This window comes from Phymastichus coffea, unplaced genomic scaffold (assembly GCF_024137745.1).
Source record: "Phymastichus coffea isolate CEN01 unplaced genomic scaffold, Cenicafe_Pcof_1.1 PCOF00115, whole genome shotgun sequence".
Classification (NCBI taxonomy): Eukaryota; Metazoa; Arthropoda; class Insecta; order Hymenoptera; family Eulophidae; genus Phymastichus; species Phymastichus coffea.
Window position 1 is genome coordinate 380,144 of NW_026706926.1, and position 13,713 is coordinate 393,856.

At 46.9% G+C, this 13,713-nt stretch overlaps 1 protein-coding gene across 1 annotated transcript; it reads left to right on the forward strand.

Moving 5' to 3' along the window:
• The first annotated feature begins 5,448 nt into the window (after positions 1-5,448).
• LOC131670746 (uncharacterized) lies at positions 5,449-13,098 on the forward strand. Its single transcript, XM_058946630.1, has 11 exons — positions 5,449-5,723; positions 6,927-7,032; positions 7,122-7,338; positions 7,419-8,883; positions 8,951-9,064; positions 9,158-9,553; positions 9,767-10,116; positions 10,188-10,703; positions 10,790-10,902; positions 11,046-11,253; positions 11,388-13,098. The coding sequence occupies exons 1-11, from the start codon at positions 5,613-5,615 to the stop codon at positions 11,932-11,934; spliced, it is 4,143 nt and encodes a 1,380-aa protein (XP_058802613.1). The 5' UTR covers positions 5,449-5,612; the 3' UTR covers positions 11,935-13,098.
• The last annotated feature ends 615 nt before the right edge of the window (positions 13,099-13,713 follow it).

Sequence of the window (13,713 nt, forward strand, 5' to 3'; positions counted from 1 at the left end):
AATAACGCGCCGAGGGACGCGGATCTTTCGCCTCGGGAGAGAGGAAAAAAAACCAGTCGTGCGCATCCTCTCAACATTCTTGGGCATGTTGGACGCTTCCCTTTACAGTTGATTCGCCGGAAAGTGGAAAGGGCTAGTGGGGAGCAGGCAAGCGCGTTCGCCAAAGTTGGACAGCCTTGAAGAAGCCGCGCAACTGCGACGCGCCAAGACGTGCCGTTATCGCGGACGAGAAGCGGAGCGCTGCTTGCCGATTGTTAATCATTCGATTGTGAGCAAGAGAACGGAAGGTGAAAGGTGCCACCTGCGCTCTTTCTCAGTGCAAGCAACCGAAAAGAAGAGCTTATCTTACCTTGGCGTGAACCGATACATCCTCCGATGAATCGGTATAGTGAGTTTCGCTCTTTTTTTCCTCTCGATTTGATCCTCTCGGTCTCGAGCCGACGCGGGGCCAGCGTTCTCATCAGATTAATCGGACGCACAAGATTCTTGCCGCTTTTGAAGAACCTGCATCCGAAAGTCTGATACTTTCGTGGCCCGCTTGCTGGAAAGAATATTACATTCACGTATTTAGCTCTCGAGATTAGCGATATGCCAATCGTGTCTCATTCTGTTTTCAATTGAAATACATCTTTTTTTCTGAAAGATAATGTCAACAACAATGTTCATATTGTCGAAATGGTAGTTCGATAAATTCTCAGTGCGCGTCTTAGCCGTATTCTTTTAATTAGCCTGCTAATCTTATCATTTAAACTTCAATTAAAATGATTTCGCTCTTGAGAGAAACGAAAATAGTATGAAGAGTCCGGAATGTAAAGCTCACTTATATTGAGTGAAAATGTGGATAGCGAGAGAACAAATAGTCACCTACTCCAAATTTACATCACCATAGCTAAGATTTACCAGCGGATCAAGTGAATTTAATATCGACACTCGCCTCATGACTATCCATGATACATTCAATGCCTCGCAGCTACTCTTTTATTTTGGAAATTTCCAACTGAGCATTGATTTTATAGTTAGTTGAGCACTTTTACAAACAACATTATTACAGTTCGTCCTTGATTTTTGCCCGTTTATTTTCGCTTGATCGCGTATATAGGCGGATGCCGGTGCTTGTTTTCGCAGTTCTTTTATCATACACCCGAAAATGTCGCGAGCTACTGTTTTAATTTACATGTTTATTTTTTCGCGACTTCTATATCATACTACAAGTTACACGGTCACACATCGCTTGAATGAACATTTTCAAAGCGTTCAGCGGCTTCATAATCTTGTTCTACTTTCGCATCATTTTCAGACTTAGCACTGGCGGCGTTCTCGCTAAGAAAAACATATCTAAATTACCGTTGGACAAAAATGCTTTCGATGACGTATTGCGACAATTTTTCCGGTTAGTTTCTTGTCACTATTCAAGAAATTCGCTTTCCTATTTTCGGACGAGCGTAGATAATACCTATTCTCCGTCTTACAAATGTTTCCAGTTTCTTTTTACCAAGCGGTTGTTTTGACCGAGCTTTAAAAAGTTATTCGTAACTTTCTTACTTCCAGCACAAGCGCGGCGTCAAGCCGACAAGTCACATTGCCGTTAGAGGAAAGGAATTCTGCAGTAAAAAATAAGTGTTTTATATATAAAACGTTTTTCCTTCTATTCCCGAAAGAGAAAAAAATACCTCTCACGCAAAGGGGAAAAAAACCTAAAACGACGATCGATGACAAATTGTTTACAGATTTCACGTAGTTAGCACATTGCGCGACCAGGAAACTGCGCCGTTTTCCTCCACTAAATTAGAGCGGATTTCTGCTTGTTTGCCTGCAGCAGCTATAGCATGTGGGTGGCGACGGTCAGTCTAAGCTGGAGGCTTATACACGCTTTATCGATGCTCTGCTTCTGCTTTTCTTTTGCTCTCCTCTACGTCTGCAACGCGTGTCTAAATATTTGCCAGGGCATTTCTCTGACTTTCGACCTTTGTGAGCTTTCATCAATTAGGTTGCCTTATTTAAATGCGATTTCGTGGTTTGATCAATGCACTTGTGCTATTTTTACGATAAGCTGTTTCGGATATGGTAGGCGATAACACATCTTATTCGCACGCCATGCTCTGGTGTTTTGTCAGATCTTGAAAACATGTTTATTGCAATTATCTACCAGAATTATTGTCATATGAAAAATATAGTTGAAGAATGACGACGCTAGTATCTTTTCCTCGAAACAATTACTAAAACAGCTTCAAAATTGCCGCTGACGTCTTTTAAAATCGAAGAAATAATAGTTATATTTGTCAGTTGCATTTCAAACTTTTCAAGTTTTTCATTAGCTGCCTAGTGCAGTTCGAGCGTGAGTTTATCGATAAACATATCGATAATAAACGTCTATTCATCTCCAGTTAATACTTCCGACTGAAAAAAAACCGAAAATTACGAAAGACTCATTTCGTAAGTCTGTAAAACGATAGTGAATCTCGTCATTACCACGTCCGTTAAATTTTTTGTTGAGGAACGGTAGCAGAGTCGTCGATCCGGACACATTGTGAAAGTATTATAAAATAAAATAGGCAAAAACAACAACAACATCAACAACAACAGCCGTACAGTAATAAAAATAATCTCTTTGTCTTTTTTCCCCTCAAGCGCTTAGATAACCGTGATTGCGCTCACGTCACGCGGAACTGCTAGTCATACAATCTCTCAATATAACCTCATCACCGATCGTCGCGCGAAAACGTAAAAAAAGTTTACGAGCTGACGCAGATGAAAATTTTACGATTTGCCGAAAGCGGAACAAAGAGACGGTCACTGGTTACATCCGTACGACGTGTTTTCTCGCGCGACTACGACAACGGCAATGAATGAAGATAAGGTGGATACGGAAAGGTAATAATTGTTAATCAAAATCTAAATATAAGTGTCTGCGCGATCAATCTATTTTTCCGCGAGTGCAGCGCCATCGATCACGCGGCTCGACCTTCAGCGCTGCGCAGAGAGAGAGAGAGAGAGAGAGAGAGAGAGAGAGCGAGAGAGAGAGAGAGCTGGATCCGTTAATTTACGTTGACCCGGCAAGCGCAATATATACAAAGAGCTTTCGCAACCTCTCGATGTCAATTGTTAACCTCCTCTTTCAATGGGAGTCCTATGGTGCCGATCGAATTAGCATCCAATCGTTTGTCTATCGATTGTTGCTTGATTTTCCAGCGCTCGCATAGAAAGCTCTTCCCCTCCCCCCTCACCAAAGAGTCGGAGCGAGCATTGTTCCCTGTTTTATGACGTTATTGTGCTTGTATACGATAACGATCAGCTGTTGGAAGATGCAGAATGTCAATATCGGCCCTCACTCGCATAGGATTCTTTCCTTTTTCGTTCAATTTTTTTTCCATCGGCTCTTCGTCTGAACGACGCCAACGAGATAAGATTAGCTGCCGCCTGATACTTGTGCGCTATTTTTCTTCATTCATTCGTGGCAAATTGCTGCCAATCAGCATTCGTCTGCTTCACTTTCTTCCTCTTTTTCTCACTTGATTCTTTGTTATTTACAGCTGTATTTATAAAACTTGATCTTGCCTTGCCGTGCATGCAAGAGCTCCAATCAGATCTTAATTATGCAACAGTGGACTTTTTTATCCGACGTTCTCACGTACGCGCAAAACAGACGAAAGCGAAACGCGCGATAGCCCGAAAATAAGTTGTTTGATTTTTCGGCGAATACACGTTGTTGCAGCAGCATCGGGTGAGAAAACGAAACAATCTTTTGGGAAATGCCAATTTACTCGTTCGCGGCGGTAACGCGATTGGGCTTTTAGACACGATAGTTTTCGAGCGAGAGCGCGCGCTCATTTTCGTGTTACAGACGGCGTACGCGACGGCGATACCTCCGCGCGCTCACGACATTTCGGCGAGCGGGGAGCGTAATTTGCGGGCATTCCTGCGGCGTGAATCGACCCGCGAGCCTTATACAAAAGTACAAAGTTCGCATGCGCCGCGGAACCTGTTCGTTTATTCACCAGAAATAACCGTGAGCATGAGCCACTGTACGAGATCCAGGCAAGAAATTTAGCTTTAGTGTGGAAAAAAGTGCTAATCACGGCTGACAGCTGTCAAACTAGATTCTCGACAATGGATCAAGCTACACGGTCTTGCATTTACGATTGAAATTTCTAATGTCGTCAAAGATCATCTGCTTTGCTTTTATTCTGGTCGCTAGCCATCCTACTTGAACTATCAGGTTAATAAGTACAGGCGTTTTTCCTGCACTGCTCCGTATCTTAAATCTGGTTTCGAAGCCCAGTCGATAGAAATCGCCAAGCTCCAGAGCGTCTCTCAAAGCTTTTCCAGCCTCCCTCCCTCCCTCTCTTTCTCTATAATTAGAGGGGTCGTCGCGAGATTACCTCCCATGGTCTGAAGCGGGACTCTAACCTCGTTCTGATTCACCTGTGTTGCACGAAGCCACCGGCTGCAGTGAAAGCGCCGCATGCATAGGAAGGATATTGCTCAAAGGATACGAGGCTACGGCAATCGTCGTAATGTCGTTGCACTCTCTCTGTCGAGGCGACTCAAGTTTCACTCGCTTCAGCGCTCCTCACAGCCCATTATGCTATTATTAAAATGCGCTCGCACGAACGCCAGGAAAAATACGTCGTCGGACGTCACCGCACGTGCATAATGTCATATCTCGCCACTCTACAACAGCCAGCTACGAGCGTCGTCGTCGCTGACGCGCGTTTCGAGCTTGATTGTGCCGCAACTGTTGCCTCTAACGATTCGTGCACGCGCGCAACAGTTACGCGGCGTTTCGCGCCAATTCATACGCGACGCGTGAATCACGCGTGAGCCACGGCATCGTCGCGATAGCGGAGCGCTTTACGTGACCTGACGGCCTTTACCGGAGAATCGGCTCACTGACGGCATTTCGACAACTGTTCCTCCTCGGCCCGTCGTCGCTCGCTCTTATGGTGCGCAACGTGCCTGTGATGCGTATACGCGCGTCTGCACGCCTATAAAAGTCGAAGCAAACAGCAGATGCTGACGTCAAGATAACCCGCGCGGCAGGCGGTTGCTGTTCCCTTTTTTCGCCTCGTTTCGCGTGCGCTCGCAACGAGCACTTGACACAAAAGAGAGAGAAGGGTGGGGGGAGCGCCAAGATGTTTTTCTCACACGCCCGTCAATGGGCAAAGTTTACTCTCAAGATCCTGTCCTGTGGCCAATTTCCGAATCTCTATCGAGAAGCCAGCAATTGTTTTTTTCGTTTCCTTTCTGATGCGCTCACAGATTTCTCTCTCTCGTCGCCGTCATAATTAGATGGCAGCTGCGCCGAGAGAGATGTCTTGCAACCGGTATACTGTTAATTCGGACGAAATTTATTATTAACTTTCGCGGCACCAGACGGCTGCGTTTGCACTCGCGAGCTTTAAGGCCGTTGACACACTGTCGCTTACCTATCAGCCTAACCACGCGAATGATCGACAACAAGTCGCAAGGAGAACGGCCGTTCGCGAATCAATTTTGTCGAGCGTTCGCGCGAATGAGCTGGTTTCGATAAGGACTGACGATAACGCGCGCGTCAAGGCCCTGCCGTGCGCCTGATTTGGCTTGTGATCTCGCGCGAGGGCAAAAAAGGAAGCATGCAAAATCGACGGTACGCGTCGTATGCAGAGCACGCCTGCAAGTGTAAAGGAGGTCGTCGGGATGCGAAGAAGCCTCGAGATCCGCTCTGGGTACTGCGAGCAAGAGGTGTAAGTACCAGAAGGAAGCTCAGGCACCGCGCGCCTGAACAAAGACTCCGATTACACGCCATTGGAAAAGCGCGCGAGTGCTATTTGGTCGGGCGCGTGCCAGCGGCGTCCCTAGGAGCGCGACGGAGCGACTGGCGACAGTGCCGAGAGACACTGTGTCGCAATGTGGCGCGCGATGCTGCCACGGCCAAGAATAGTCGGCGCTCGCCGCGGCGCGTAAACAAACACTCTCGCTTCTCGCGAGCTTATATAGATCGGCGGTCGCTCGCGTGGCACACTTTCACCACGACGCGCCGAGCTCCCCATCAATCTGCCTCCCCGTAAAAGCCGCGACAAGATGCGCCGCCGGGAGCAGCGCGATTAGTCATCGCCGCGAGCTTGCGCGCGCCGATGACTCCTCGTGCCGCCGTGACGTCGCTCGCCGACCGACGGGGCCTTTTGCGCTCCGCCTCTCGGGCATTCCGTGCGACAGATTACGTAGTCAGCTGGGCGCACAGGTGTACGCAGATGCCGAGCGGCAGGCCTGTCTTTCTTTTTTGTTCCCCGACACGCAGCTTTCCGATTGGGTTATCAGTCGCGTGCGCCTCTCTTCCCCTACTCTCCCCTCCGCGGTCCCTCGGTCCCGCGCTGTTATTGCGTTGCCGAAAATTATGCGCGCCGCTTCAAGGACGCTCGCCGGCAGGCTGTTTCTCGCGGAGTAGGCTTTTATTTTTAGCGACGATCGCGTTGTCGAAGAGCGCGAGCTGCCGGGAATACACGGAAAGCTCTCTCGGACGCGCGTTCGCGCGTCAAATTGGATACTTTCTATACAGCTGCGCACGGGTGCCAGCGGGACAATGAGGCTCGATAAACAAGTTTATAAATAGAAGCTGCACGCGCGCGCGCTCGTGTCAATTCTGAGCGTGAATTCTGCGCTCGAAAGGAAAAGAGAGAAACGAATTAAAAATCAGAGCGTGCGCGCGATAATCGTTGACTTTCGCGAGGCGAGCCGCTCGCGCTCTCGTATCCGTCATTGTCAAAAAGTTAACATCCGTTTGGCTCGCGCGCCGCTCGATCGCGCTGTCGCGCTGTCGCTGCCGTCTCGGACGATTTCACTTCGCGTAGGCGAAAATCACTCGCGACAAACAGCGCCGAGTCATGCATGCCCACTTGCAGACCCACCATTGGACGGCATTTTCAAAAATCACCACTTGCATGTTCTAGATGAAAGTCAAGATGTGGGGAACACGGAGCTTACTGTGTTTACTGCTCGCCGCAGCCTTCTTCGGAACGGCTGCCTCTGCGAATCAATGCCTAACGATGTTACAAGGTGTGTAAACGGGTAGCAAAGATTTACGATGATATCCAAGTTGGAATTTATTGACAGTCGATGCGTTTGCTTTGTTTTCAAATCGACAGAAGTGAACCCTAAGCGAGAAGTTCGGATCCAAGAAACATCGGTAAATATAACCTTTGGCGTAGCCAAGAGGGTAACAACCCAGAGGCTAGTCAGCAGAGTTGCCAAGATTTACCTTGAAGAGGCACTCGGCTTCGCAAACATTTCATTGATAGAGACCGAGGATGATTTCGATCTAACGCGGACTATCACCGAGCTGTCTGGGGCCCGATCTGCCGAGTAAGTATAGAGCAAATAAGAAATGAAGCCGGAATCGTAATTGATGAACATTGATACGATGCCGTTTGCTCGTTGAACAGAACGCCAAAGGTGATGATCAACATGGAAGTATGGGTTCCTCCGGATTTCGACGATACGGTGGGGACCCTCAACAGCCGCACCGACGACGCCAACTTGAGTGTGTTGCCCGTCGGCTTGATAACGTCGCCAGGTCACTTTGGTTGGTTCATACCGAGCAGATTGTCAAGGCAGACCGACACATGGCTGACGTTCACCAAGCAAGAGACTGCCGCGCGCTTCGCCGTCAGCGACGCGAACTTCCGCAAAATCATGAGCGTCACGAGCAACGACGAGGCCGAATTTTACTGTCGAGAGGCGTTCTGCCAAGGCGGAATGTACGTGCCCGCTCAGTGCCAGTCGAACAAACCGTGCGCTTTGGTGCTCGGCGCTTACGCCGAGACGACCAAGTTCGTCAAGGACCACATCGATCATTGGAAGCTTTACGCCAAAGTCGTTTGGGTAGGACCGCACCTCAGGCAAATAATCAAATCATTGACCAAAGAGTACCTGCAGCAGAGCTCGGGCTCGTTGCCGCCCGAGCGATCGCTGGTCGTAGTGCACTGGACGCCGAGCAACATCATACCCAACGAGCGCCAGTTCGTGAACGTCGCGTTCCCGAGGTGCCAGACTCGCGGCGCGAGCCAGGGCTGCGCGTACGAGACCAAGAGATTGGAAAAGCTCATGTGGGGCGACTTCCCGACCATCGCCAAATTGGCTTACGAGTCGATCAAACTGATGCACTACAGCGACGACAAGTACGAGAGCCTAATCAACAAGTACAACGAGAAATTGAACAGCATGCAGTACAGCAGCGAATCCAAGCTGGCGCTCATCGAGCAGGACGTCGCCTGCGAATGGCTGCGGGACAACGCCAACTTCACCCTCCAGCAGTGGATGCCCAGGCAAGAGGACAAGAGCATCCTCTACGTGGGTGGAATTTTCCCGATGAGCGGCACCTTCTACACGGCTAAGTCGATCGTCCTCGCGGCGCAAATGGCCAGAACGGCCATCAACGCCGACGTCTCCGTTCTGCGGGACTACAATTTGCAGATGATCGTGAACGACGGCCAATGCAAGAGTGAGATGGTGATGAAGGCCTTCATCGACTACATTCTACAGTACAAGTTTCACAAGCTCATCGGCATACTGGGACCCGCTTGCTCCGAAACGATCGAGCCGCTGGCCGGTGTGTCCAAGCATTATCACACGGCGATCATGAGTTATGGCGCCGAGGGCTCTGGCTTCAGCGACAAAACCAAGTACCCGTATCTGTTCAGGACCATCGGCGAGAATCGGCAGTACAAATACGTCTACTCGCAGCTGCTCAACAAGCTCAACTGGAACCGAGTCGCTGCCTTTTCCGAGGACGGCCTCAAGTACACCGAGTACATTTCCTACATGCAAGACATGCTGCGGACCAATGGCATAACATTCGTAGCTAATATCAAGTTTCCACGAGAGTGGAAACCCGATACCCTAACCAAGGTAAGTTCCATCTGCTTTTGCTCAGCCCTCGATAGTCATCTGACCGCCATTAATAATGCGACTGCAGTACTTGGAAGACTTGAAGCAGAAGCGAGCGCGAATCATAATATCCGATGTTAACGATCAGGTGGCTCGACAAGCTATGTGCGAGGCCTACCGATTGGAAATGACGGCTGCCCAGGTAAAAAAAATATACATGTCGCTTGCGTTAATGCCGACAGCGGTCGACGCGTGCCCCGATTATCCTTTAACGTGCAGCGGCTGTCTCCCGTAGGGCTACGTCTGGTTTCTGCCGCAGTGGTTGAAAGACGAGTGGTACGACGCGGACTACTACAAAACGCAAAACGAAACCATACCCTGCACCACTGACGAGATGAGGCGGGCCATAAACGGCCATTTCAGCATCTCTCATGCCAACTTTGCACCCGACGACAGTCTCATGCAGGAGGGCATCACCGTGCGGCAGTGGCGCGACAATTACCAAGACTTCTGTGCCTCCCGTAACGAGCCCACCTCACCTTACGCTGGCTACGCCTACGATGCCATGTGGGTCTACGCTTACGCTACTGACCGGCTGTTCAAAACTGATCCCAATGCGCTTTTCAATCTTCACTCGGAGACGACCGTCACCAACTTCATCGACATCATCCAGAAGACTGACTTTTATGGGGTGAGTGCAAATTTTCTTCCACAAGTACCACGTTTCATTCAATGCTACTCCATTCATTTCTTCCGTATAAAGATTCGCATCCTGTGATTCCGGATAGTTTTAATGCCTCGCCACTTTGCGAGTGAATCGCGCCAAACAAAAACGCCCAGTTGTATTTTGATTTGAAAACAGCATGTTCCGTGAGCGCAAGCTCATGAGCTTTATTTATCATAGGTATCGGGTAGGATCAAGTTTGTCGACGGGTTTCGCTCGCGGTTCCCGGTAATCAACGTCTACCAGCATATTGACGGCGAGTCCCACATCGTAGGAAATTTTCATCCAAATATATCCGAGGAAACGAACGAAGTGATCGGTGGGAATTTAGATTTAAATACGTCGGCTATCGTATGGCTGAGCGGCAAAAAGCCAGACGACGGCTCGGAGCCACCAAAGAAATGCGTGTTTTCCGGATTCGCAGAGCTGCTCAACGTTTCCTGCGAGGGTGCAATAGTCATAGTTAATATTATCGGCTCTGGACTGCTCGGACTGTTCCTTTTAGTCATCGTCATCAGCATCAAGAGAAAGTGAGTAATCCAAGGCTGTTGAAATCGATCGTCTAGCAAGACGCCTAAACCGTCTGCCTGTGATAATGTAGGTACGATCAGAAAGTTCGAGCGCACGAGAAGTACATGAAAGCTCTGGGTCTGGACTACCTACAACCCGACGCGTCGAGCCTCGACAAATGGGAAATCCCAAGGGAGCACGTGGTGATCAATCGCAAGCTGGGCGAAGGAGCCTTCGGAGCGGTTTACGGCGGGGAAGCATGTATCCCGGAGAGAGGATGGCTGGCCGTGGCAGTGAAGACGCTCAAAATGGGAAGCAGCACCGAGCAAAAGCTCGATTTTCTCAGCGAGGTCGAAGTGATGAAGCGATTCGACCACAAAAACATTATCAAATTATTGGCCGTCTGCATTAAATGCGAGCCCGTGCTGACTGTCATGGAGTTCATGCTTTACGGCGATCTAAAGACTTACTTGCTTGCCCGGCGTCACCTTGTCGGCGGCAAATACAGCCGGGATAACGAAGAAATATCGGCCAAGCTGCTCACCGGGATGGCTCTCGACATTGCTCGAGCTCTAAGCTACTTAGCTCAGCTCAAGTATGTGCACAGGTAAGCGAACATCGAAAAGAATAGGTGTAACCGCTCGACGTCACGCGATGGAAGCTTACAGCAGGACTCGCCTTGTTCTTTTACAGGGACGTTGCCTCGAGAAACTGCCTCGTCAATGCTCAGCGAACGTGCAAACTCGGCGATTTTGGCATGACGAGGCCTATGTACGAGAACGACTATTACAAATTACACAGGAAGGGTAAGCCAAAGCCTCGACGAGCCAATTTCTTCATCGTTGCTTTCATTTGTAAACACAACCACGCACGCACCCACGCACGCACCCGCGCACCCACACGAGACTGCGAGTTAATTGTCTGATTAATGGCATACTTGTTCTTACAGTAATGCTTCCGATACGGTGGATGGCTCCCGAGTCGTTGAGTACAGGACTTTTTACACCGGCGTCCGACGTCTGGTCGTACGGTGTTCTACTTTACGAAATTATTACCTGCGCTAGATTTCCCTTCCAAGGCATGAGTAACAATGAAGTGCTCAAGTACGTCACGGACGGTAATTCTCTGACCGTGCCGCACAACGTTAAATCGCCATTGTAAGTAGATGATATTTCATCAATAATTATGAGGAAAAAGACCGGCAATTTTCTAATTAACTCTCACGTGACGAATGAATCATGCCTTCAAATTGAATAACTTAATATTTAAATCTGAACTGGTCGCTTTGCAGAGATAAACTGATAATCTCATGCTGGTCGATAGACCAGACGAAGAGGCCAACTGCACCGGAAATCGTGGACTTTTTGGCAAATAACCCGCGAGTGGTAGCGGCCTGTCCCGAGAAACCCAAAGTTCAGGAGCACACCGACCAAATGGAAATGCAGCTGAGCACGACAGCCGACAGGTGTCCCTGGCCGGAAGAGCCATCGTTGACTACCAGCGGCACTGACGCGAAAAACGAAAAAACCAGTGACACGCCTCTTCTCGACATCGACGAATTGGCGGAGCGAGATAGAAATGCCGACATTATTCATGGCGAGCAGACCGAGCACGTAGAGAGCACCGAGCCATTGTTGGGCGATGCGATAGATTCTGGCTTGGGCAGCGGCAGCTCCAATAGCGACGATGCCGCTAGGTACGTTAACATGCAGCCCGGAGTTACCAGCTCGTTTCTCGATCGGCCCAGCACCGATTCCGTCGACTGTATCATACCCATGAGCGAAAGAAGCTCGCCGATCACTCACGCGACCAACTTCAACAACATGTCGTTCTTGTGAATCGTTAAGATTTGGCGTTCCTAGTGGGCAAATCAGCCAAGTTTCATCGAACAGTATAGCGAATAACATTTTCGTCGGCCGAATCGTGCATCGCCAATGTAACGACTGGCTCGTGCAAAACTTACTCGTTGCTTTATTTTCTTGAGACTGAGCATAGGGGAACAGACTTGGATGTAATCATAGACGATTGCTTGCTAACGGTTAGAAACATTACTGAATTACATTAGCTTTAGGTATCCATGACAAACGCTACAGATATTAAACCTATAATTAGCGTTGACAGTTAGATCATATTTTATGATAAACGAGTTTATTATCTTTTGACGTACGTTTATGTTTATATATTTGCATCACAGAAACGTCCACGAGTATTTGTTGTACCATTTTAATTTGCAAATATTTCATCTATCTTAGTAATAGTAACTGTAAATTATTAATTGGATAAGCACCGAAAAGCATATCGTTATGACCGGGTCATTTGTTAATGTGCACATTCATGGATTTCGCGATATTGGTTGCAATTCTGAATTGTAAACAAAATTTTAATATTGGTTTTGATGATAAAATTTACTTTTACGATAATTGCAATAGATTATCAATAAGGCTGTGAATGTAAATATGAACATTTAACGCAAAAATGTTTACGTGTACCGTGTTCCGTCATTAAAAATTTGCTGATGGATCAATGGGTTCGTTCCTGTGCGATAATGTTCCTAAAATATTTGGCAAGCTTTATACTATTTTAGAATAACTAGTTTTCTCAACTTTTATAAAACACATAGTTTAGAATAAAAATCATTTTATTATATTTTAAGTGTTACGATCGAAGACTTATCGTAAGAGTAAGGAATTACGTGCAATTACCTTGTCAAATATAACTCGAAGACCATGTATATACGTAAAAAACGATAAAGTGAACATTATTTTATATTATTTTCATATTTGTAATATTTTGATATCTCGCATACTTAGTTTTAAAATCACAAAATGTTACTAGAATGTACGCTTAATATTTATTGACATTTTTATAAAAATAGTACTGAAATTTTCACAACTCTGAGTGTTATTATATCATCCCTTTTCTGATGATTGGGAAAAATGGTATTTTTGTAGCGAGAGGGTACTAATTTTGAGAAAATATCGGCTCCTAACAAGAAGCTAGATGTTCTCTTGTAATAAGAATATTCTTTTTAAACGGCGACAATACTATAAAAGTACCGGTTGGAACTATTGCGACATAAAACTTAGTGGATATAACAGTAGTTATTTCTTTTCTTGATGAACCTATTACTTCAAACATTCGTTTTTTCAAAAAATAAAAATTATTTAGAAAAAAATTGGCTATTCCTATTAACGACATGTCTTCGTCTAAAGATTCCCATTTCCCACCAAACTTGATTTTTAAATACCAATCGTCGATAAAACAGATGCCTGAAAATGTCAACGATGGTATGTATATTATGATTATTTTCGGACTTTACTACCTAGCCAGATAACACAGCACCATACACTTAGTATGCAGTGTTACCAAAAGATGTCGTCTTGAGTACCAATTCATTCAATTTGAATTTACTGGCATTTGGGTTCTATGTACTTGTAAAATGTTTCTGTCAATAAAAATACTTTACTATAGAATGCAATATGAATTTATTATTAATAAATTATGTGTAAAAATTGGTTTTTCTATGCAAATATTGCATATTTTCCGATCCTAACTATTTGATAACTTGTCTCTATCAGGCATGCTTAAATTATACACAATAGATAGATATTAATCGT